General features: G+C 38.5%; 1 protein-coding gene across 9 annotated transcripts in view; it reads right to left on the reverse strand.

Annotated features, from left to right (window-relative positions):
* The window catches only part of NBEA (neurobeachin), a 354,996-nt gene that overhangs the window by 184,790 nt on the left and 143,155 nt on the right, over positions 1–27,051 (reverse strand). For all 9 annotated transcript variants that reach the window (XM_035114666.2, XM_060273784.1, XM_035114659.2 and 6 more), the window contains 3 exons: positions 24,763–24,827; positions 19,660–19,768; positions 14,785–14,951 (listed from right to left, as the gene is read on the reverse strand). In XM_035114666.2, coding sequence (XP_034970557.1) covers positions 14,785–14,951; positions 19,660–19,768; positions 24,763–24,827 — 341 coding nt within the window. The remainder of the gene's footprint in view (positions 1–14,784; positions 14,952–19,659; positions 19,769–24,762; positions 24,828–27,051) is intronic.

Raw genomic sequence — 27,051 nt, forward strand, 5'->3', positions numbered from 1 at the left:
GCTGTTTGAAGAAAGGTTAGTTTCACTGACTCTAAAACACTTTTAAATGGGAATTTGTTTTTCAAAATACTTTCGTACATTTCCCTTCAACACATCTGGGAATACTAAATTAAATGTAGTTGTTTCTGCCTTGAAGTTGTATTTGACCCACTTTGTTTGTTTTTGCCTTATAATTATGTTTACTTATTTAACTACAGTTCAAAGGTTTAATTCCTCAGAACTTAGATCCACTATTTTTAACAGTCTGCGGATCCAGTGGATACATAATTTTCAAACAGTTGTAACATGAAGATTTTCTGCTAAGCTGTAAACGTTAAAAGTTGCATTTTCTCTGTTGTGACCCTAGTTCACTGCTTGCTCGCTCCTTTGGCCACAGCTGGCCTCTTGCTGTTCACAGCTGAAAAGTGAAATCAATGCTTGGTCTAACAAAATGCAGATGAAAGCCATTCTGATCACATATAGTCATTTCCCGTAATCTTATCAGCCTTCAGTTACTTAAATGATCTCTGGAAATGATTGTTTGTTCATCTGAATACAATACCAGTTTTTGTGTTAAGGAAAACAATACTTTCATAAAGCGCAGCAGTGGTATGTGCAGCTCACTTTGATTGAGTTTTCTAATATCTCTCTTCTTTTCAAAGGAATCTTTACATTCTAACTAAATTACAAAAGTTGCTATCTAAATTCCATAGATTTTATACCCAGTTAGATGCTAGTGTCATTATTCATTTAATTCTTCCTACTTTGTAGAAAGGTTGGGGGAAAAAACTATTAATATGTCAATCCACATTTTCATTGATCTTAACCACTTATTTTTATTTGAGCAAGCTAAGTTGGAAAAGCTACGTTGTATCTATAGGTAGTGTTATATTGTTGCTTAATGCTCCAAAGGTCAGAGAACAGCAAAGTGTTTGATGGAAAACAGTCTTTCTTCCTATTTTAAATGGTTCCTGCTTTGATTATAGGCATTTATTATAATTATGAAGAGATTAGTCTGTTATAGAATCCTAGTAATGGAACCATTTAAAAGGAATATAATAGCAGTTTATTGGATTTTGTAAAGGAAAAGAGAACAGATAAAGTGGTTCTCTTTACAAATTGATCAGCTGCTTCTAAATATGCGCTTCTTATTTTGTTTTCTTTCAGCTAATTTTGTTTTGTTCTATAAGTTAACAATTAAATTGAAATGAAGTTATATGGGTTTATCGTTTAAAATCAGCAGAAGTTTATTGTAACTTCAATTACCTACAGCACAATACCTTCTGAAGAAAAAGCAATTTTGCCTTATATGGGCTTTAAAGTAAGGCAGGAACTAGTAGATAAAATATTAATAGATAAAATAACAGTGAAAAGAAGAGAAAGCACACTTCAGAAATAAGCTTTCATTTTATGCAGGCATTTCATTCACATGAGCAGAATCTTCATTTTCTACACTATCCTTAGGTTGTTTCAATCCATATTGTATGCAACGATTTGATAACGTCCATAATGTTTGTTGCACAAAAAATAACCAATATTACTTGTGAAATGAGTCCGCACAGAGAGAGGGACAATGTGGCTACACTGCTCGGTCGCAGCTTGATTAATTTCATTGTACACAGGTTGTACATTGACAATAAAGGTATTATTATTATCCCGATGCCTACCCACTTCCCAGGTGTTAGGTGTGGACATCTGAGTAGCAGAACTAACAACACTGCACTACCACTTCAACAAATGCCGCTGCCACCAGTCCTCACAAAACCTTCGTTAGCTCTGGCAGAAATTAGTTTAGTTTTGTTATTTTATGTAGGAGCGAAACTTATTTTTTTGGTGTGAGGTAGCACAGTTGAAATGTAACATGACCTCCTTGCTCCAAACCACAAAATTCCACATAGTTTAATGTGTACACGAAATTACATTTTAAAATTCAAGCTATGAACTTGATGGGCTCCTTACAACAACACTGTGTCAAACAGCCTAACATCAAGAATATGGAGAATTTGCCAATGGCAACCAACGGCCTACATAAAATGAAGGGTGATTTATGAAAATGACCATATCTGCTAAATTTAGACAGACTATAAGCAGCAAGACATAGGGTCACAGTATAGTCTATAAATATCTTAGCAACAATATAAATGAACTGAATTATTCAGTCAGCTAATCACTGGGGAAAGAACTATATAGCCTCAAGCTAAGTTAAAGTTAGACATTAGGAAGAATTAACTGTGGGGCCAATTGGCAGTAGAATAGATCCTGCCCCTGGTATGTAATCTGGACTTGTATGTGAGCAGAGTCATTGACCTAGAATTAGACACTAAAATTGGCTTTTGGAAACAAATCCAAGGCAATAATAAGCCTATTCTTCAGTATGCTTAATGAGACAGTAGTAGCTGTAACACAGTAAGTAGTCCTGTAAAATATAAGGCATGAAACCAGAGTCATTAGTTTTCAAAATGCAACATGTATCATAGCATTGTTTGCATCAAAATAGTGTGGCTGTAAATTGACATTGTGGTTTAATTTTTTATATTTATTTAGATTTTAGTCCATCCTATCCTCATTGACTCTGGGACTGTTACAGTATTATTTCTGCACTGATGAAATTGTGATACATACTGTACATTCAAATTGTTCTCTGAATCCAATCACTGAAGTCAAAAGATGGCCTTAAGGGAAAGGTCCTTTTCTGGTCAAGATAAACTGACAAGAGCTAGGGGAGAAACCAGTTGCAGACTCAAAATAAAGCAATTTGCTTCAAAAAAATAATAATATTTACTCCAAAACGTACTGGAGAAGACTTTGTTCTATTAAGAAAATGATTAGTTCAGTAAATCATGGCCTGCAATGTAAGATTGTGGTAGCCCCTTGATAAGGGGAAAGGGGGTTAGGAGAAGAGTTTGAGTGGTTCATTTCACCACAAAGTAATTATACTGAGCCACAAAGTTACCATTTATCATGGCTGAAAGATGACACTCACTGTTAACCAAGGGAAACTGCAACTGAAATGCTTCCATCCAGATCAATACACACCACATTTTTCTCCAGCAAGAAGTAATTATCCAGCAGAAAACTTCGCAATCAATACCCTTTCCTAAGTTAACTTATGGTCTCGACTAGAGGCATAAAGGTATAGTACTGTCAAATGTCATCAAGGACTATACCATTACACTCAGAAGAAGTCCGTATTCCTTATAGTCAAAGGGTTTATAGCCTACTTTAGACCATATAACATACTGAGGTACTTTCTAAGATGACGCTTGCCATCTGCTCTGTTATAAAAATGGGAAAGGAGAAAAAACACGGATGCAATCTTACAAACTAACACCTTATTGCACAGTTGTAATTGGCAGTTAGAACAGTTGTTAAAAAATCTTAACACCAGAGCAAGAAATCAATCATTTAATGCAAAATATCAAGCCTCCCCCTTTAGGAAGCAAATGATTCCTGAAATCTTAGGATTGATCCCCATTGCTTGAAAAAGAGTCAAAGACAGATCCATCTGAAATATCACAGTTGATTTTTTTTTATCTGAAAATATTTATTCTCCAAGCTCATGAGCAAACACAAAGGAGGTAATAAAATTAGGTTTAAATAACTCTGAAAAAATACAAACAATACCATCTAAATGTCTCCTCTTCTTTTTACAACTGGATATGGAAGGTAAGCTTAGCCTTATAAACCTATCTAATATATAAGGGAAGGTTAAAGGGCATAAAAAAATCACTACTTCACTGAAAAAAATTTGACATCCAATTTTCAAGCTGATTTATCAGTAGAAAGCTAAAATTGATAGTTTGCCACTAGTAGGTAGCTGGCTGTCTAAGAAAGCTGTTACAAAGCCTTTAGTTTTGATTTAGCCACATAGATCAATACAAACCTATACTGTTTCAATTTTACAAATATTGATTTTCTGATATAACCTCAGTAAAAGAACATATATCATCAGCTTTACTGAAAATAATCTTGAAATTTATTTCATAAACTTTGTTTCATCAACAAAAGGTACTGAAAGGTCTAGTGAAATACAGTTTAGAATGACAGTGAAAATAATCGCTGCCAAAAGAGTTCTCAACAGATAGATCTGGTTCATTTTAAATTTTGAATACAGATACTGATGTTTTCCTCAGGATTCATAAACATCTAATAGAATTCTCATTGTTTCATTATAAAATAAAAGGCTTCTCAGCTTTAGCATAGTGCCCTAAAGACTTAGACGTAAACTAAATTCTTATTAACTACCATAAAAATGTAACCTTTTGTCTATTCACATTTCCCTGTCAATATGAAGATGAAAAGTGCTCCCAACAAGTGAGAATCTCCGAAACACTGCAGATGCAAAAGATCTATCATAAGTCAAAGTGCGATATTTCTTTCTATTCCCCCTAACCACATCCATACTGTTTCCCACCACTCCAACTTGGGAGATTTGTACACAGAAGATAGAATATGAACAATACATTCTATCACAACTGCAATGCCCACCACTGAAGTTAGCAACTTAGTCCTGAAGATAGCTATATTTTGGAAAGTTGTTTGTTTGCCTGTTCACTATGCATTTGGAAATCTCTTAAGATATTGTAATCAAATTTGCATGATGGTTCCTGAACTGGTTCCTGAGATCAAGGAGCAGGTTTTTGTCTAAGTTGTATACAACTGGATGCTATTCTGAATCAAGATGGCTGACAGAACCTTTCAAAACCGCAGTGGTTTTAACCACTGAATTCAAAAATTCCCGAGCAACACCAGGTGCAAGGCAGCCAGTATTTAACACATTATAGAATTCTATATCATTCTGATTAGAAATACATTACAAGTGTTCTTCTATCATAGTATCAATATATGGGCCATCCTTCAAAAGGATATGGTTCACTCGCTGAAAAAGAAGTCATGCTTAGAACAAAAAGCAGACAACTGCATCATCCTACTTCACAACACAGAAAACAATTTCCAAAGAAGAAAGACACAGCCAGGTCCTATGCAGCCAGCAAAATAATATTCATCTCCCTTCTTCCACAACACTGCATCCTGGGGATTCTGCCTCTTCAGCTATTGTTATGCTTTCATAGCCATGCCTACCATATTCCACCAATTAGGAACCCCAGCTCACAGTCTTTCTTCAGAATCTCAGGCTCAATAAAATAAACTGGCAATTGCATTTCATGTGCCTTTAAATAAAATAAAAGAAATAGCAGGTGCACAATCATAATCATGACTGAGGCAGATAGGAAGGCAGTTGATCCCCATGATTCCTATGCCTTAATCCCAATTAACCCCCAAATTCTGTTTTGTTTTTCCTCTTGGAAGGAAAGCTGCAATTAGCACTGGCTGCCTCTTTCTAGGAGTGTGAGAAGTGTGATCTTCACTGGGACCATTGTGCAGGTGACGGAAGGATTAACTCCTATTCCCATGTGTCATCAGTTGTGATCAAATTCTGCTCCATACCTGTTAAAGGTAAAGGTAAAGGACCCCTGACCATTAAGTCCAGTTGCGAATGACTCTGGAGTTGCAGCACTCATCTCGCTTTACTGGCCGAGGGAGCCGACATTTGTCTGCAGACAGTTTTTCCGTGTCATGTGGCCAGCATGACTAAGCTGCTTCTGGCGAACCAGAGCAGCGCATGGAAAAGCTGTTTACCTTCCTGCCGGAGCGATACCTATTTATCTAGTTACACTTTGATGTGCTTTCGAACTGCTAGGTTGGCAGGAGCTGGGACCAAGCAATGGGAGCTCACCCCGTCACGGGGATTCAAACTGCCGACCTTCCGATCGGCAAGCCCTAGGCTCAGTGGCTTAGACCACAGTGCCACCCGCATCCTGTTACTGTCCTATAAAAAGCAAGAAATTTGTGTGAAATTAGTGTTGCAAGCTCTGTGTGTGGCTGCCCCTGCATTTGGTTCAGAAGCCATAGCTAGCACAGAATGCTGCAACTAGAATACTGAGTGGTACATCCAATGCTCTTTTCTGGGGGGACGCAGGGGTACGCATACCCCTAAACATTTTGTGAATCTTTGTACTTTTGTCAATTTACTGTATTTATTTTTCCTGATTTGAACTATAAAAGGGTGGGGTTTTTTAGTCAAAATGAGAGTACCCCTAAACATTTCTTTTTTTAAGAAAAAAATAATCACTGGATGCACCTAGACACACACATATTACACTGGTGCTGAAGGATGTGCACTAGCTAATAATTGGTTACTGAGCCAAGCTCAGGTATCTGAAGAAGTGTGCATGCACACGAAAGGTCATACCAACAACAAACATAGTTGGTCTCTAAGGTGCTACTGGAAGGATTTTTTATTATTCTTTTGTTTCCGTTTCATTATTGACATATAATGCGCTGAACAATAGGGGTACAGTATAACTAGCAGACCACCTATACTACTATAGGCCAAATCAACCTTTATCATAATCAGAGGAGACTGCAGCCAACAAATTGCCATTGGAAGCCTCTCAGAACTGGCCCTTTCTGTTACAGCACCAACTCTCTGGAGGTTCAGGCAACTTCATCTGTTGGATGTGTAAAATATATCTTAAAACTCAGTTATTTACCCAGGCTTCTCTAGATGTCGGAAAGTGCTAACCTATTCAGCTGCTGACTTGCTGTTTTAAATGCATTTTTACATTTTAGTCTGGTCCCATGTGAACTATGGATGTCTGGAAAATGTTACCCTACAGCATCATCTATGGCTATGTAACTCATGGCCAAATGGCATAAAATGTACAGAGATACAGCACATATAGAAATCAAATTTTCATGTATAAATCACATTTCCATAAACCAATAGATTTGTTGTTGTTTAGTCGTTTAGTCGTGACTGACTCTTCGTGACCCCATGGACCAGAGCACGCCAGGCACTCCTGTCTTCTATCTATTGGTCGTCTCAAAACTCCATGGACAAAGACAACCAATAGATATAAAGCTATAAATAGCTATAAATAAGCTGTGATTTCTGCATATGAGGGGGTTGGACTAGATGTCCCTTGGGTTCAACTTCCAACTCTACAATTCTATGACAGAATGGAAGAAAATAGTTTGTTAGCCAGCAGGCTCTTCTTATGTTCTGATGTCAAAGAAAGAGCATGGTGTTTCTTCTCCACTCCCTGCCAGAAAAGATGCTCACCTCTGACAGTTTCCCTGGGTCTGCAGAAACAAGGAGAAAGGACACTTTGGCCCCATCCATCGGCCAAAGGAACAAGAGCCACCAACTGCGACTGGAGTAAGAACATCAACAAGAAAAAGGTCCAAAACTGGCAATTCTTTGCAGTTCAACATTCTACCTTTGCCCTCCATCCCCTTCAGCTGTGTGTACAGTATTGTAATTTTCATTTGTAAGCCTGCTGGCAGGGCTTGTGTCTCTTCTTTTATTAACAGCTTTGGGAGACAATAACGGTCTGAAAAGTGGGATAAAAATGTAGTTGGCCTCCGCCTGTCCCAAGAGACAATGAAGTGCACCTCCAGGGGTGAAGTCAAAAAATGTAGTTGATAATTATTATATAAAAGGCTGCTGGCCATCCTTCATTGGAAAATGTAAGAAAATGCGTCATCACTATGTGTTTCAGTGATAATGGTGCCTTGTGGCTGCATATTTCCAGAGCCCATGATGTGCCCTGTAACGTAAGATTAGTATGAGAAGACACTTGACTTTCCAAATAAGAATAATTTAGCAGTGGCTACTATATGTGCTTATGGGGCATGTTCCTTTGATTATATGATCCTAAATCAACTGATACGGAGTTAAGTTTATTTTGGAGATGTTAATAAGATTCCTTTGCTCCAGGTACCAGTCAACCTAATATCACAACAGAAAGGAAAGCCACCTCCTCATAGAAAGCACAATGGTGATGATTTTAAGAAGCAACTATAGCAAATGTATCAAGCAACAGAAATCAGACAGCAGATTTATATTGCTTAAGGGCTTAATATTTTACAGCAGCAGCATTAATGGAAAAGTTAATGTAGCATTAAAAACAGTGTACAGCTCAGCTGCTGCCATATAGCACTTAGGTCATGGAAATAATGCATCACTGGGGGGGGGGTTAAGTTCTTTTTTGCCTATTGCTTTTCTTAAATAGTTTTAAAACTTTTCTACATTATGTAGTTTCCAAAAAAAGATTACCCAAAAGCACACATTACTGGCAAGAAGCTCTTCTATTAAATATCCAGAAATAAATTACATGTGCAAAACATGTAAACTATTGCAAAATTGTAAACTGCTCTGTGATCCTCAGATGAAGGGCTGTATAGAAATTTAATAAAGAATACTCCTGATAAAATATTATTTAATTCATGTAAATGTTCAATGAATTTCTACAGTTGCAATGAATGAGGGTTGCAGTGACTTTTAACGCTCAATTAACTAAAGGAGAAGGGGAATTTCTGTTCCTACCTCATTCCTAGTGAAAATCAGCTTTGTGTAAATACACTAGTATTCTCACTAGTCAGTCAGTCACCAACTGTGCACTTGCATGAACCCTTTTCTATCTTTCCTTCAGTGATTAGACCAAGACCCAGAACCCAACAAACCACTCCATAAAAGTCTGCTGAACAATAAACCCTTTCTTACACTAGTTGCAAGCCTAAGCAGGAAGGAATTTAAAAAACTTGGCTACATTAAAGAAGATACTTCTACATGATCATTTACAATTCAACAGAATCCAGAGCAGGGCTTCAAATGTGTGAATAGGTTAGAGTTCAGCCAAGCTCATGGACGACACCAAAAATGTACAAGTTGGCAATGAATTAGATCCTTGTGTGTGACTAGAGTTTCAAAAGCTATGGTGTGAGAAATGATTTTTTTCACCTATATGTAACCGCACTCCCTCTGAAAGGGCAGGTGTATTGTTTTGGGGTGATCGTGGATCCATCTCTGTAGCTGTATCTCAGTTGTGAGGAGCAGCAGTTGGCAGCTTAAGCTCCTATGCTGCTATGACCATTGCTGGAAATGAGGTTACCATGCATTGATAACCTCATAAATTCCTAGACCCCTTGGAACCAGACTATCTATGAGCCCACTTATTTCCGCATAATCTACCCAGGTCACTGTGGACTACGGATGACTACACTGCAGCCTAGTGAGGAAGAATTGGTTGGGATGCAGAGGTTGGCCTTCTCTATCATGGCACCTGCTATGTGAAATGAGTTCTCCATGGAAAACAGGAGAGTACCAATGGCGAGGTACTTCAACAAAGAGTTGAAGACTTACCTATTTTCTCTAGTATTTCCTGACTGTTGATATTATAAATTTCCTGGTTTTGGCTACTGTAGTTTCTGTACTATGCACTGATTATTCATCTGGGTGCTTTTAATTGTTATTTATTCGTTTTACTGATCTGTGTATATTGTGAACCACTTTGATATTTTATGTGAAAAGTAGCATATACATTTTTAAAGCAAACAAGTAGACAAACATATTAGCAAAAGTCTTCCACAGTAAGTTCTGTTATCCACTCAGTTTTACAGAACCACCATTGTTTTTCTCATCCATTCCCATGAGAGACATCTTGAGCTAAATATGTAAAGAAGCAGATTCAATTTTGCTCTTGACTGACACACACTACCATGTTCCCGGCTGTTCTTTTCTGACTGGGTTCAGTCAATTTAGTCCGATAGATTTATGATGCGGTAGTTCAATATGGAACTGCTCACAAGGTCTTATGAGATGCTGTTGAGCTTCTTGCAACAAATCCCACTACTTCTGTCCAACACACACTTCTTTCACACACATTGAACCCCCAGTTTTTCACTAAGAGCAAAGGTTTGTCCACGGAGTGCAGAGATTAAAAATGTTTAGTGTCCAAGCTACAATCACATGGTACTTAAACAAACGGCAGCTGGAATTGGAGCATCTGCCAGTGCAGGAGAACTTCCCTTTCTCTTGTTGCCACCCTCCAGACCTCTCAGGGAGGCGGTACATGAAGCTGAGTGCAGGGTCTGGGTCACTTCATATGTGGGAGAGGTGGTCCTTGAGGTATTGTGGTCCTGAGCCGCATGAGGCTTTATAGGTTAAACCCAGAACTTTGAACTGGGCCTAGAAATTGGGTTTTGAATGTGCTTAAGAAGCTTCTTTACATAAAAATTTAAGGTATTGATGTCCTGCCTAATAACCAGAGTATTGGAAGCAATATACAATGTATTTTAAAAGAAGATACAAAGGATGAGTAACTTCTAAGATGAAAGAGGCAGAATTGCCAGCAACAAAATTAAAGAGCAGTGAAATGAATTGGTCAATCAGTTAAAAGTACTACCCAATTTTGTTTAAACAGCAAACCTTTTAACTCAGCACCTTAAAATAATAAGGGGAATGGGTATGCAGAGAGAATAATATATAGGAGAAGATGCACTGCTGCCCGCCACCTACCTCACCTCAACTACCACACCCTCTCTTCATCTCCTTTGTTGAGTACAGTTAAAGCTAATCATGCAATTAATCCTAAATGCAAATTGATACAAAAACTATGCACCCATTTCCTGATTTTCTAATTTCTTTATTAGATAGTAAAATTATGCACTGAGAATTCTTGCTGAGAAGATGGTAAAATGTGGGCTGAACAATGTTGTGGTTAATAGGATTCACAGCTGGTTAAATGACTATACCCAGTAAGTGCTCATTAATGTCTCTCTGTCAACCTGGAGAGATGTCCCAAGTGGAGTGCCACAGAGCTTTGTCTAGGCCATGTGCTGTTCAACATTTCTATAAATGACCTGGATGAGGGTGCATAGGGAGTGCTTATCAAAATCTGCAGATGACATCGAGCTGGGAGGGATAGTTTATGTCATGAGCTCTGTGGAGATGTCATGGAGAAGATGGAAGGATCCTGACTAGGAAGGGGAAGATATCAAGGAGCTGGAGCTAGACAACCAAGGAGAGGGTCCAAGCAAGATGAGGGAGGTGAAATTGGGCCCTCAAGAAATGTCTCAGCTGGAGGAGGGCGCTGGTGATTGAGAGAATCAGGAGATGGATCCTGGGGAAGGTTCAAGTAGGTTGCCAGACAGCTGTCCCACTCCTGTGTATCAAAAACCTTTAGTCCCCTAAAGGGGTAGCTGCTGCCCATGCTCCTCCTGTCACTCCTGTCAGTAAGGAGCTTTCAACTGAGGAGATGCCTGAGAGTAATTTGGATACATGGAGATGCCAGCACTGGCATGAACAAGTCTCACAGATCCAGCACACTCCGGGAAGCATCTGTTTGCTTGCCCAGACCAAAGAAACCTATTGTTCGCTGTGTGAAGGCTTATGTCCACCCTGTTCTTCAAAGGAAGAGACAGAGGGTTTGTCACTCAATGGATCAACATCTCAGCTTGTGCTTAACCATGCAATTCACCTACTGTCACTTTAACCATTGTAACGCTTAGATTTACATATTTAAATTTCTGCCAGAAACAGAAACCTGAGTTTGAGTGAGGGCCGGGAAAGCTTACAGCATTAGATCCAAATGATATTGAGAAGCTGAAACACTGGGCAAAATAAACATACTGAACATCAACCGAGATAAATGCAAAGTCCTGCATTTAGAGAAAATGAAAATAAACCAAAGGCATGAGAACCGAATAATGAAGACCTGACTTCAAAGCAGTAGGTGTGAAAAGAATCTAGAAGTTTTAGTGACTCAGAACATGAGCAAGCAGTGTGGTGCAGCCACTGAAAAAACTAATGCAATCTTAGGCTGCATAAAAGAAGCCTAGGCCTATGACATCATGAGATGTCATAGTTTTACTCTGTTCTGTGTGATTCAAGTTGCATCTGGAGTACTGCATCCAGTTCTGGGTGCCATATTTTAAGAAGAACATTGGAAAAGTAGAGTATGTCCAGAGGAGAGTGGCCAGGAGGGTGAGGAACCAGGAAACCAAGCTGGTTATGCTTTGCTTCGAGAAAGGAAGACATGGGCAATGGTCTTTACATACATACATGATTGTTGGGCAGAAGATGGAGATCTGTACTCCGATGCGGCAGAGGGTGGGATTAGAACCAATGAGGAGAAACTGCAGGAAGCAGCATTCAACTAAATGTTTGAGGAACCTTCCTAGCTCTGAACTATTAGAGAGTGGGACAAACTGTCTCAAGAAGTGGTGGGTCCCCCCTCACTGAAGGTATTTAATATCAGGGATAGTGTAGTTGCATTTTGCATGGAAGTGGAAGAACTAGATGACTTTCAAACTCCCTTTCAGCTCAATGATGTTATGCAATGTCTTCCTCAATATTACCTGAAATCACTTTTTGTTTTAGGAGGTGGAGTTGTACCCATGTTTTGTTTGTCTTAAATAAAATACCTGTTTTAGCAGTGAGAAAGGGAATCAAAACTTCTTCTAAAATCAATAATGTTGAGTATAATCTTTGAACTGTGTGCTTTTCAGTTGAAATAACTTGCTAGGATCATTGTTTCAATGTCTAGCAGATGCATTCTGCGAATCATTTAAAATGTACTACAAGGAGTTAAATTGATGTGTTATCAGATAACAACAAATCTTTTGAAAGGAGTACACTTGTAGATTGTTCCAATCATTTCATGTGCTTTCTTCCTTCATTATTCTAAGCATCCCCATACCATACTTAATTACCATGACTTCATAATCACTTTTCATGTCCTTGATGTTGAAATATGTATTTTCTAAGAATACTTTCTCCTCTGGTTTGAATTGCTGCAAGTCCTGTCTCAATCTCTTTGTTTCAAAGGTTTGTTCATTTCATTATCGTATAGCTCTTTTATCATTCAACATTTCCCCATTCCCTTCTAAAGTCTTTCCTTTCTATATTATTATTTCTCATGTCTACCATTCAATATCCAGTTTCACTTTTAGTTGGTGTTTACTTAACCTTATCATTTGAGCTAGAATCACTCCTGTTGCTTCAGTTTTTATTTTCTCTTTTTATCTGGCACCATGCATTTCAGCTGACATTTTATTTGACAGCTTTTTCTCCATTCAACATCATGTCCTGCTTAGGATAGCTTTGCCTACTGTTTTATTTATTTGTGTCATTCTGATGGCTGTTTTTTTTAGGCTTTTCATGATCTATACTTCCTTTCTTTACAGCTCTGTAGTCTCTAATTACTTCCTTTTAATCATTGTTTAAACATTATCTTTTCACTCCACAAATGCAGATTCATATTACCAGCCCATTTTAATAAAGGGCTACCATCCTAACTGGAGAATTTGAGCTTCCATAAAACTTTGGATTTTGGCAGAAATAGAGGTTTCACTGTTATCAGAAAATGACTCCTCCTATTGGTACTATTTTTTTTTTAAAAAAAAATCTGATACAATTTATAGTCTTCAAATTTTTTCTTCACTTTTCTCCAGCTTACATTTCTTTTGCCAGAGTTTTCCCTTTTTGTAATTGTTTGGGCAAGACTTTCATTTTCAGAGGAAAGTGTTTTCCCTTAATCTCCAAGCATTTTGAAGATATTTAGCCCTCTTTCAATTTAACAAGACTTTGTTACCCCTTTTAAAGTATGTCCCCATTAAGTTTATTATGCTCTTTTTTATACAATTCCTAATGCACGTCGTCTGTCCATTTTATAAAGTTTATATTCAGAGATTACCGTAACCCACTGATTCTCTTCACTGCACCAGTATTCTATTAAGTCCATTGTATCTATAGCAAGGAATCTTGTGGCATCTTAAAGGATTTAAAAAATACATTATGGCATAAGCATTTGTGAACTACAGTTCACCAGATGAACAAAGAGTTATCTTGAGTTCCAAGGTTGTTCACCCATACATCTATCTATAGACTGATAGACAGACAGACAGACAGACGAAAGTCGGAAGTAAATAAAATGCAGAAAAGGAAACAAGAAACAGGAAAGAAATGAAATCATTACCCCATGTATATTTGTACTGCCAACTCAGGATAATACTTCATTCATCCAATGAAGTCAAGTGAGGTTTATAAAAGCTTATGCCACAAATGCTGAACAAAAAATTAAAACCAAATAATCTCATTCTCAAAGTATTACTATGACCCAATAAGAAAAGAGAGAAGGAGAACAAAGGTGAAACTGGTGCCAAAAAATTTGATAAAAACACTTAGTTCACAAAGGTTTTATCCTACAGATAATCCACTTGTAGATTCCCATTTTAAAATTGAATTTTAACATTGTATTTAATCTGCATTTTAATTGAATTGTCTTTTTTATGCTTGTTTTGATATTTTTGTTGTTAGCCGCCCTGAGCCCGGTCTTGACTGGGAAGGGCAGGGTATAAATAAAATTATTATTATTATTATTGAGGGAAAAATAAAATGGTAAAACAATGCTATAAGGCCAACTATATACCAAAGCACCACAGATTTTTTTTTCTTCTTGGCTCTTAAATCATGTGATTATAATAAACAATAAACTGTTTATATGTCTGCATGCACACATACTATTTTTCATAATTTATTCCGCTTCCATGATGCATGTTTCAAAAAATGAATTATTTGGGGTGAACTGACAAAGGAAATGCCAGGAGATATTTGCCAGGAAAGCGGGGACAATGAATTTTTCAAGACACTGAAAGGCCACTTTTGGTTCTGAGACACTGCCATAAATATATATATATATAAATAAATGTTGGCAGCAGAGCTTCTGAGTGCAAAACCCAGCAACTAACAGCAGACTCCTCATCTGATAGCAGACAACCTAAATATAAGATTCCATTCAGTACCAGAATATGCCTATAACACAGGATGAGCTGTATGATCAGGAACGGATTCTGGTGAATTACATTACAGTCTCAACTGCTCACTATAAAGACATGACACATCCATTTAAAATACCAGTTCAGAAGCATATAATTATGTTACGATGATTAACAACATACCTATGTGAGACAGCTCCCCAAGCACCATGCTTATTTGTTAGGATATTCAGTATTTTCTGTTTCAGTTGATTCGCAGTAACATGATCTCGATGCTTGGCAGCACTGATAAGATGGTCACACATCTTCTCCTCTTCCCTTCTATCAGCAGCATATTGGGCACACTGTGACTAGAAAGGGAAACCATGTTTATTTTTTCAGTAAGCAGTTTTGGAAAGTGGCTGAAGAAGACTCTCCCCCCCTCCATGTTCCACAATTGCTACTTTTTCAAAGCATTCACTATAATACATACATAAATGAAATACAGCAACATTTGCTTAATCAACCTGCTTTGTGCTAAATGTGATCCATAGAATGGATCCAAAAAGAGTGCAAGCAGTGAGACACCTCTTCTAACCCAAGAGGGGTCTGTGATATATACTCATTTGACCATCCAGCTGCAGTCAGTTGCACATCACATGGACATCACTCTTGGTCCCTGGCCCTCAGAAGCTGCTTTGGGGTGGGTACAGAGGACTGCATTCATTGGAAGCCAGATCTGCTGCCGCTGTGGATCCTGCCACCCAAGGTGATCCCCTCACCTTGTCTCATGGGGGTGGGACAGCCCTGGCACAAACCTGAGGTTTGTTCCAGTGCATTCCCATAGCGGAAACCCATGGTGTCTTGTAGTATCAACATTTGGTGACTGTTGAGTAAATCAGAATTTACTCTTGTTCAAACTTCAAAGCTGATGTCTCACCAGAAGAGCAAGGGGCACAGAACCCTTCAGCAGATCACCACCCTGCCACTGATCCCTAAAAGCCAGTGAATTTGGATACATTTGTCCCAGGATAGATCCCCACAGCAGCTGCCTGGCTCTTGGTCCCACCACATACCTCCCCCAACAGGAGTAGAGGAGATGATGAGGTTACTCGAGAGGATGGACATGTGCAAGTAAGCTAGCTGAGAGCCATGAAGAGTGGAGGCTCCAGCTCGTATATGAATGCCCAATCTGAGCTGAGCACCAGTTTATCACCCACACGAGATTACAATTTAATAAAAGTAAAGTTAAGCACTCATTGTGGACCCAAGTGCAGTATGCACGTGACAAGCATGAGGAGAGAGCCAGGAAATAAAGACACAGGACATTGGTGTTGGCTGAAAATAGGCCAAAACTTTATTGATTACAAATGTCAGTAGGCTGTGGCAAAGGCACTGTGTAAGTAGGATCAACCAGCCCATCTGCTGATTATTTTGGCTGGGTCGACCCTGAGTTAAGGGTGATCCTATAACGTATATAAAACCAGGGCAATCCCACCAGGCCTGTCAATTTGGGAGGCTTCTATGTCCCATTGGGCCCTGTGTCCCGTGTCTCCTGAACAGAGATACCCCCTCCTGGACCCCTTCAGCAGAGTACCCAATGGACTAAGGATCCAAATCAATGCCTTATCAGCCAAAAGGATGTGACCAGACTAGATGTGAAAACCACCAGACTAGATGATCCTCAGGGTTCCTTCCCTGGTGTTGAATATGGCGAACAAGTATTCTATTCCCACTCACCTTCAGGCAGGACTAAACAATGCAGGGTGGGAATTCCCATAATGAACTGAGCTGTGAGGCTCGTGCGCAATTTCCTCATATGAAATATAGGTGGACTTGACTGAGAATTGCATCCACCAGGTCTGGCATTGCAGCCAAGCTACCCAGCCCATCTCTCATTGGCCACTTTAAACAGCCAGTTCCCAGTGTTTCATGAGGCCATGGAGGGAGGCATGAGCATTCCCCAATGGCTGTGCAAGGCAGGAAATATGGTCCCTGCCAGGCTGTGCCCGCACTGCAAACCAACTCTCCCCAGCATTGCACCAGTAAACGGCCATTGGCAAAACATTGGAGAATAGAACCAAGTTTACTTCCTACTGATCAATCAGTAAACTATATCTATATACTAAGCAGTGTGTGTTTTTTTGTATGTGTGTGCATGCATGCAAATATATTTGTGTATCCTGCATATTCTACCCATTATGTAATGCTAAAAGTTTAGCTAAATTTATTTTGAGAGCACAGACATTGTGGGGTTAATTATTTTTTCAATTTATCTTCTTGTACCAAGAAGCACCAATTAGTACAATGATCTTCTTCTGTAATGAGGTTAATATTTCATCAGCTCATTGGACAGTTATATCAAATGTTCATTTTTCATTCTGAGCAATTACAGAAGCTAACAGAATGAATGAATGTTAACTGTGGAAATTGTGGTTCTAGAATACAGTAATTGGACTTTCTCAATAACGTTTATGAAATGAGAGTTTCTACAGCTAGTTATGTCAAACCAAACCACACAGATTTTGTACCTTTACAGCATCGAAAAGGCTAGTGAAAAGGATACATTTAGCTGTTTTACTTGGTAAAAAAGATTTTCACGCAGTGAATAATTGTTAACAAAAACAAAAGCAATATAAGAAATAAATATGAAATTGAGTCTTTTGTATCTAGCAGATTTTTCATTTAAAAAATACATGCACAAATGTGGAAACAGGAACAAATATAAAGATCAAAATCATCTGAAATGTGGCTGTACTTTAGAAATGTTACAATCACATGCATTGCCCTTTTAGGCAGGGACTCAAAGAAGAAGAAGAGTTTGGATTTGATATCCCGCTTTATCACTACCCGAAGGAGTCTCAAAGCGGCTAACAATCTCCTTTCCCCTCCTCCCCCACAACAGACACCCTGTGAGGTGGGTGGGGCTGAGAAACTTCAGAGACTCGCCCAAGGTCACCCAGCAGCTGCATGTGGAAGAGCGAATCCGGTTCCACAGATTACGAGTCTACCGCTCTTAACCACTACACCACATATGCATGTGCGTCCAAGGACTACTAAGGGTACATCAAGATAATTCCAGATTTCTTCTTCTCTGTGCAGCTACTCCTAATTTTCTGGAACAAGTTTTCTGGGCACAAAAGTCTGTAACTCAGAAGTATGTCTAGAAGTCCATCTCTAACTATGAGAATAACTATGGTTATTTAAATACATAACTAACTATGGTTATTTAAATACATCTCTTAATATTAATTCAAATAACAGGTTTTATACTGCCTGTCCAAAGCATCGTATTTTTGAAACAGCAAGATCAGAAAAATTTGAAGAATCTCACATTTGAGAAAGATCTTGGTTTGCTTACTAGAAAATTGACTTAGGTTTTTCCCTTAAGGGAATTTGGTTAATATTCTAAATTGTATTTGCTAACTAAAGCTGGAAGCTAATTGAATATTCTCATTTTGTCTACAGTTCTGACAGATCTTATACCGCAACAAATTCTTCAAAGGGCAGATAACTCAATCTTCTACTGTCATCTTGGTTTACTGCATGATGCTCTGATAAATATCAAATGTTATTTACTGTTGAAGCAATATGAAACCTCACTCTGACATACACTTAATTGTAAATGTAATTTTTTTTTAATACCTAAACTCAAAATATCCAGAATATGCTTCGTAATAAATTTGTTGCAATCCCATATGACAAGTGACTGCTGTCTCAGATGACAGAATAAAGTAAAGGTTATATATACAGTACTGCGAAAGAAAATATCAGGGAAAGTTCTGTTTTCAATCTATGCTGAAAAGAACAAAACCATGTAAGAAAGCTGCAGTGAAGAGAGCTGGCCAAATGTTGCCAATAAACCTCATCTCACACACACACAAAATCCCCTCTCCTCTATCCTTGATCTTATGTGACATTTCATGATAGATTATTGCTATTCCTCCAGAGGTTGAAAGTTAGTATGACCCAATAGTGCATCAAAAGTGACAGTACACCAGTTTAGGAATAAATTATACTGTATTTAACAGGTCCTACTCCCTAGTAAGTGTGCTTAGAATTGCAGCCTAAGGTTGCAAACCTATAACCAAGGAGCTCCAACCTTCTTGGGACAATGAGCTGGGCAAAAGATTCCTGCATTTCAGGAGGCAGGAATATATGACCCACATGATCCCTTCCCACTCTACAGTTCTATGATTCTGTAACCAAAACCTTTTATTGGAACCAATATGTGAGCCTAATTACAGAGAGGGAGGGGTGATGTAGCAAATAAAAAAAATTATTTCAAGTCTAATTGTGGCACAGGGGTATTTTTTTTTGGGGGGGGGTGTGAATCACAGCTGGGGACAGTTAAGTTAAGCCTTTCCTCGTTGGCTGTGACCCCTTCCAACACCCACACCACATAGGATTGAGAATGTACCGTATTTTGTTGGCTACAATACATGTCTTCTTTCAGGTCTAACTGCATTACAGGAAAGGGTGGGGTGAGGAGGGGCTGCTGTGTGCACAAGGAAAGGCACTGGTGGGCACATGTGCATCAATGACCACTGCATTGATAATCCCAGTTAAAACTACTTGCCTGAGAGGAAGCCTCATTGAATTCAGTGGGGACCGCCTTCTGAGTACACCAGAAGTCTAAATAAATGAATTTTCACAGCATTTTTCAGAATAAAAAACTAGTGTTTTTTTGAAAAGAGGAAGGTATAAATGCAACCACTGGAATTATATGACTAAATTATCAGTTATTTAAGTAGAGTGTAATGCCACAGGGTGATATTGCACAGCATGCAAGTGGACTTCCCCTTCCTCTGTTCTCCCCAGCAACCCCATGTGCCCCCCAAATCTGCTCTGAAGAGTTTGGAAACTGTTTGGATTGGATTTGAGGAGTGTGTATGGAGTTACAGGGGGCAAGAAAGGATGAGGAAGTCTCATTCTGCAAGAATGCAGGGTGGCCCTCTGGATCAGATTTGGGGAGCTACCAGGACCTCAAAGTGGGAAGTGAGGTAGGGAAAGGCTACAGTGTAATTGCTAGCAGAATGAAAACAGAAAAATCAGAGTTTTATCAGCTGCCGAACTTACCTCAAATTCTGCATGTTTGTGTACATCTTCAGCTCTCTGCCTGTTCAAGATAAACTCTGCCTCATTTGCAACACGTACAATATGGTCCTTCATTGCATGACACAATAGTCTGGAGAAAAAGGTTAACTGAAATCAGTCTTAATGTATCTTCATTAAAAACATTTCATACATAGAATGTAAATATACATGAAACTGGATTTGTTTACATTAGCATGAAAAAACAATAATTTGGTAATAAACTGATCTGCAAAATCAGACAAAATCCACCAACATAAATTGTATATCCAGCTTATTACCATAATTAAGTAGTAGTTGTTATAAACAACTGTTTTATTTGGAATATGTATGTCCTGAGAAAGCAAGCAAATACCTTTTCCCATACCATTCAGTTAGCTGTAAATATCCTTACCTCATTTCAACATGTTACTTTACTTTATTTTAATGATGATATTAACAGTTCTATGCATATTTGATTTTGGTTTTGCTTCTTTGTACAGTGTTTTAGCTATGTTATTTATTTTCATCCTGGAAGCATTTGGTAAAGGATAGATCATAATTTTAATAAATAAATAAATAAATGCCATATCACACCTTTTTATAATTGCATAGGTTTTTGGTCATTGCCAATGACAATCTGAACAAAACAAACTTTTTAAAATTCCACTATACAAAATCATGGATGATTGAAATCATCTCTTCTTCTCCCTTTTCAGTTTCCCTTAAACAAAACAGAAACCAACTCTATTCTCTGGATGAAATGCAAGTGCTTAATACTGGCTTAAAAGTCTGATCCAACAGAACACAATAAATGTGTTATCTCAGACTTCGGCAGAAGCAGATTTAAGCCAGTGATGAGTGCTTTGAAAATCCTGCCTTTGTGTATCTGTTCTTCAAAGGAAGACATTTCAGGAAAAAAATTCAAAGCTGCAGAAAAAGTATTGTTCTCTACTAGAAGCTTCCTTCTTTATAATGTGCACTTTGGTGCCATAATGAGACATGATGGCCTAAAATGGGCTGTCACAAAAAATGCAAATTTTAACTACTGCCCATTCAGTCTTCTGCCCTATCTTCAAGTATGGCCTCAGATACTACACGATTCAAAGTGACTGCCCTGCACTGTTTGCAAGGTTTATGCCACAATCTCTTAACATGTTGCATAGAATGCAGGCATTCAACTCCGGGATCTTACAGCAGGGCTGGGCAAGCTGTGGCCAATTAGATGTTGTTGGATGCCAACCTCCAGTGCTATTTTCTAGGGGGAAAAGGTGTCGGCACAGCATACTGCCAGAAGAAAACACTGCCAACTTCCAACATCTCCAGTCCACATAGCCATGAACAGGGCTGGATTTAGGTCTGATAAGGCCCTAAGCTACTAAAGGTATTGGGGCCCTTTATATGTCCAGCTGTCCTTTGTCAACAACGAATTGTCACTGTTTTATGTATTGAATATATGCAACCAGTCCATGCAAAATGTAGGCACCCTATATATAAAGGTAAAGGGTAAAGGGACCCCTGACTGTTAGGGCCAGTCGTGGACGACTCTGGGGTTGCGGCGCTCATCTTGCTTTATTGGCCGAGGGAGCCGGTGTACAGCTTCTGGGTCATGTGGCCAGCATGACAAAGCCGCTTCTGGCGAAACCAGAGCAGCGCACGGAAATGCCGTTTACCTTCCCGCCAGAGCAGTACCAGTTTATCTACTTGCACTTTGACGTGCTTTTGAACTGCTAGGTTGGCAGGAGCTGGGACCGAGCAACGGGAGCTCACCCTGTCATGGGGATTCAAACCACCGACCTTCTGATTGGCAAGCCCTAGGCATCCACCCGCATCCCAACCCTATATACAGTATATAGAAATGAGCAAAACAGTGATATTTTAGGGAGCAGGCTAACAGACAGAGCCCATTACTTACATCATAGGAGCCTACACAACACAAAACACTGTTGCTGCATATATGTTTTGTTTTATTTGTTTTTATCTTATATTTTGGAAATCTACACCCAGTTTTTTCTTTCCTTTAATTTTTTTGGGGCCCCCAAGAGAGTGGGGCCCTAAACTATAGCTTGTTTAGCTTATACGTAAATCTGGCACTGGTCATGAACAGGAATGGCAGGAGTTGTAGTTCTACCACCACCTGTAAGGCCACCCATTGCCTAGCCCTGTTCTACAGTGTTTGGCAGGTGCTCTTAGGATTATTGTCGACCAAAGGAAAAATACTGGTTGCCTGTGGAAAACAAGCTCCTTCTTCTTTTCACTTGTCACCTGCCTATGCTTCTCTAAAATGTGACATTGGAGCAAACTACACCACTGCACATGCCTCTTCTGGACCACATTACCTGCAATACACACATACAACCTAATCCCGAAGCTCTGGTGCATGGGCAGGATATCAATGCACACAAAAGCTCCTGATGGTCAAAGCTGTTTTCATTCAATTTTATGGGCAGCTCTATGGATGGCACATGCCCCCAAGAGCTTCACACTGGCCAAATTGCCAATATTAAATAGAATGTGCATCCAAACAATGCTTAGCACAGGTGTTTGTGTTTGTGTGTTTTTTTTTAACTAGTGGTAAACATATTTACTTCTAACTTCAAAGTAACTCCTATACCCACCTATCAGGGAATAAGCCCACTCAACTCAATAGGACTTGCATCTTAGTATAGGATTGTACCATAAAGATCTAAATAAATGTACTTTTTACAGCACTTGTCAAAATGATAAAGAATGCTCTTAAAGAAGAAAGGTTAGAAATGTTGACCCAAGATTTATGCATTTGGGTCTAAATAAGTGACAAAGACTTGGCTACAGGTTGGTACCATTTGTGCATGTGAAGATACATCATATTTCATTTTTGCATCATCTTGTATAAACCAGATTTGGATCCTGGCCCATATCCTAAAGTAAGAGTACCGCCTATATATTTATCTAGGTCTTCATCCATAGAATCATGGAAACTCTGTGGGGTTTCCCAGGCAGTTTGAAAAATGACTTGTTCATAGAAGTAATGAAACAAAACACAAATCCACTGGGCATGCTGAAAGCTGTGGGAATATTCTCTGATCATTGTACTGATTTTATACTTGACACTGTTTTTTTGGGTTTTTTAACCAACCCTAATTTTCTATGTTTAGCCTAATTTGCAATCAAAAATGTTTAATTCTATAAAGCAAGATGCCAGGTTTTTCTAAGATTTGCTTGATTACATAACCTTACTGAAATTAAAATAACAACAGGAAAGGGATTCCAAATCCAATTCACAAATTCTTTTGCAGTGTTCTTCAATTCATAATTTAAAATTCAATCATAAATGCATAGTAATTATATGCAATTTTACATTCCATTAACCTTGCTTTGTTTTAATTATAAAGCCCTTTTGTTGGATTCCTTTAAATGATCCAGTTTATAATTTCAGGCTGTTCAAGGGAGCACTTTAATTCTACTGCACATTCATCAACTGTTTATGTCCTGTTAATTGTTGACAACTGCACAATTGCATTCTCTAGCTATGATTGATGAATTGCATTCAAACTTTAGCTATTAAGAAGAATAAATATTTATAACAATTTCCTCTGTGCCACCAGGAGGGCAATATCAAAAGCTCAGGAAAGAAAAAAGTAGTCTTTTAGCAATAATTATATGCATATGATCTGGTAGGTATTTTGGTTAAAACTATGCATTAGAAAAATATGACTACAGAGATTTTGTTTTCATTCATTTATGCTCACATCAGCAAAAGCAGCAACTTCCCCCCCAAAAAGCTATTGATCAGAAACTAAGAAAATGAAAATATATTATTTTATTTATTGCAATTATGTAGCCATACATAAAAAAATCCACACAATAAATAAACTGTGATTCGTTTAGTGCTTATAGTATAGAATCAAATATACCAACAGATCTGATTGTCTCATGTGACAAGATCATGCAAAGGAATCATGCCGTTAACAAACGTTAGAAGCCCCCAGTATATTCCAGGGCAAAAGGGGGAGATAGTTTTCTTCATTTGTTTGCTTAGCTAAAGTATATTCTGCTCTTACTTCCAAAGACTTCTAATGACGATAAAACTCTAGTGCAGTCTTTGACCTCTGGCACAAAGATTACAGTAAATCCATGTGGATATAAGTGATTTATCAGTGCAGGTTATTCTGTTTCTACACACAAAATAGTGTGATAATTTTTTTTGCTCAGAAAGCTTATAAACATTTACAAAAGTGGCATATTTCATTCTTATTACACTTACTGTGCTATTCAAACATATCACACAAGAGATTGTAAATTAAGTTTTATAAATTTGAGATCTTACATTTCACCCTCGTTAATCTTATATCCTCAGAAAAAAATAGACTTTAAAACATTTTTTTAGAAGGGATACTTTTTACATTTAGCTAAATGATTAGATTACACATACTACTCCAATAGGTCAACATAAATATATGTAGATATGGCAAACTCAAATTTAAATAGTCCTCTTGGCAGCTTAACTAAAAAAGGTGCCTTGAAGGGGGGGGGGGGTTAAAACAGAGTATTCAGTAGCGTCAACATTAAAATCACTTAGTTAAGAGTTCAAGTTACATTCCACATAATTCAAATTAAAGCATAATTAATCTGGATTGCACCCAAAGTCCTAACTGTCATCACAACAAACTGGCATACATAAAGTATCTATTTTATAATCTAGTACTTCAAACTAACATGGGGAATTATGATTTTAAAAAATAGTGCTCTGTCATTAACTGCACAAATACACTTTACTATATGATGTGCAGGGTACTCCAAAGCAGATGGAGTGGCAGATGGATTTGCAGATTGGGTTTCTTAGATTCTATCTGGAGTGGGGTGGACTTTGCTGCTTAAAGATGGTGGTTCAAATCTCAAAACAACTTTAAACTATTGCATAGCTGTTCTCAGATAAATAAACATTCGAGTTCAGTATTTTACGTATTAACTAGAGAAGTATTTTCTAAGCAAAGCTTCCCTGCTGTTAAACTGTTTAATTAAAATAGTTTGTCCTCTGGTCTTCCTGGAGCAGATGGTGAAAGTATTATCACCCAAAGGAATTAGATACAAAATGACTACTTGTCCAAAAGCTTTAAAATTAATTACCTTCCTTCATTGATGAGCTCAATAAAAGCAAGTCCTGCATTCTTCTGTATAGAATTCTGCCATTCCTAAAGGGGAAGAATAAACCACCTTTTAAAAAAAGTAGCAATAAATTTCAAAAGTATTTAATTTTGATGAATAAAGATTATTTCATCCGTGTTTTACATGGATTTATCTGGTTACCATATGCTCACTCTTCACAAGGTCTCCATTCTTCCATTGCATTGTAATGGTACATACTGAAAAATTTTATTTATTGTAAAAGTGCATCAGATGTTTAAGCAAAATATGAAAATATTTAAGATACATCAGGTAAATGTTTTGACTAACTATTGTTAAAAGAAAGAAGCATTTTACTGGCAAGCAGTTCAGAATTCCTAAGTCATAAAAGAGAATATAAAATATATTTTGGAACATTTTGCAAGAGTAAGGGTAGCATCCTCCAGATCCAAGAACCATCAAGGGAATCCCACTTCGCCATACTGGCACCTTTGAGTACTCATCAATGTTCAGCACTGGCTTTTCTAGTTCCTCACACAGCCCTACCATTGCAATCAGGATTTCCCTATTTTAAAAATGTGCTCCATTGATGGAGGAAAAGTGCTGAAACAGCCAGACAAAGAGGAAGTTAGGGATGGAAGAAGCTTAAATGGACTATATGGTTCTGCTCCCTCATGTAGCCCATCAGATGTGGTTCTGCTGCTCCTGCCCAAACCAGACCAGGCTGAATGGGCAGGACAGTATTCTATTTTGAAGAGCTATTCTATCCTATTAGTCCAAAGTTGCTACAATTTTCTTCTAATTTAATATTTAAAAGTAACTCCCTCTCTGGAAATTAATACATTTTGACATCAACACTCTTAGGCAGTGTTCAATGATAAAACTTACTTAAAATATGCAGTGGTACCTCCAGTTGCGGACGGGATCCGTTCCAGAGCTCTGGTCAGACCCCGATGTTTCCACAACCAGAGGGACCATTTCTGCACATGTGCATGGCACGGTAGAGCACTTCTGTGCATGCCCACGCGGCGAAACCCGGGAAAATACTTCCGGGTTTGCTGTGTACGTATCCCGAAGGATACGTAACCGGAGGTGAATGTAAGTAGAGGTACCACTGTACTGCAATTCAACTTATTTAAACAACTGATATATTGTTGAACCCCATAGTTTCAAAGGGGTGTAAAATGAAGTCGCAAAAGAGATACAAATGATAAAATCAGTTAAAATTAAGAACAAAATAATAAAATAAAAATATACAATTTCATATAAAGATGAAAGCAGTGGAGCTACATGTGATGAGTTAGCGCTAATCTCTGGACCAGCACTGTTGCCGTTTACCTAGGAAGGACTGGGACAGGGCAAGGCAACAGTCCCCTTGGTGAACCTGTGAAGCCCTGGCATTGCTCCCATTCTATCCCAGCCCATTCCAGGAAAGCGCTAGCAATGGGAAGGGCAGCTCCATCTGATCGTATACTGAACATAAAGGGTATTTAACTTTTTGGCCAAATCATGGAAGAATATGTACTTTGTTCCCAAAGTCCTTCATGTCACTAAGTTATGTGTCCATGCAGTAGCTGTGATGACTGCTCATCTCTGTATCCCAACACTATGCAATCTGCTCCTTTATCCAAGATTTTCATACCCAGGTATTCGGACCTATTTACATCTCTCCAACCTTCCATTACACTGCTTAGCAATCTTCTGCAACCACTACCATTTTGTGATCTTCTTAGTTTACCCCTCCAACATTTTAGTGATGTAACATGTGTTTTCATAAACATGCAGAAGTATCCAGTAACCGCAGCACACGTGATAAACTTTCTCCAAGCAGTGTGAATCAGGTGCTAGTAAAGTTGTAATAAAGTGACAATTTCCTGATCCATCAGGAACAAAGCGGGGGGGGGGGGCAGAACAGTTTGTCTATTCAATCAATTTGTATTTGCGTAATGAAAAATATGTTTTTCCCCCTGAAATATCAGAATTTGTTCTTGTTCTAATGAGTATTGTCCATTTGTTGAAAAGTTCAACCCCTCGAGGCAGAGACTGTGCCGCCTCAGCATTATGTACAGCAGGGGTCCCCAAACTTAACTTGCCGAGGGCTGATGCTGCCAGTGCCTATCGCGCTGCAGGCCGGAGCGCGTGGGAGTGCACGCCCATACGCGTGCGCACATGCGATTTCCAGCGCACTTCCGGGTTGCCAGAACACCACAAATCATTTGTGCCCATGCGCATGGGCCTCCTCCGGCCTGGAAGTGCATCGGAACTGGCGCACATGCGCACAAACTATTTCCA

Source organism: Zootoca vivipara, chromosome 4 (genome assembly GCF_963506605.1).
Source record: "Zootoca vivipara chromosome 4, rZooViv1.1, whole genome shotgun sequence".
Taxonomy (NCBI): domain Eukaryota; kingdom Metazoa; phylum Chordata; class Lepidosauria; order Squamata; family Lacertidae; genus Zootoca; species Zootoca vivipara.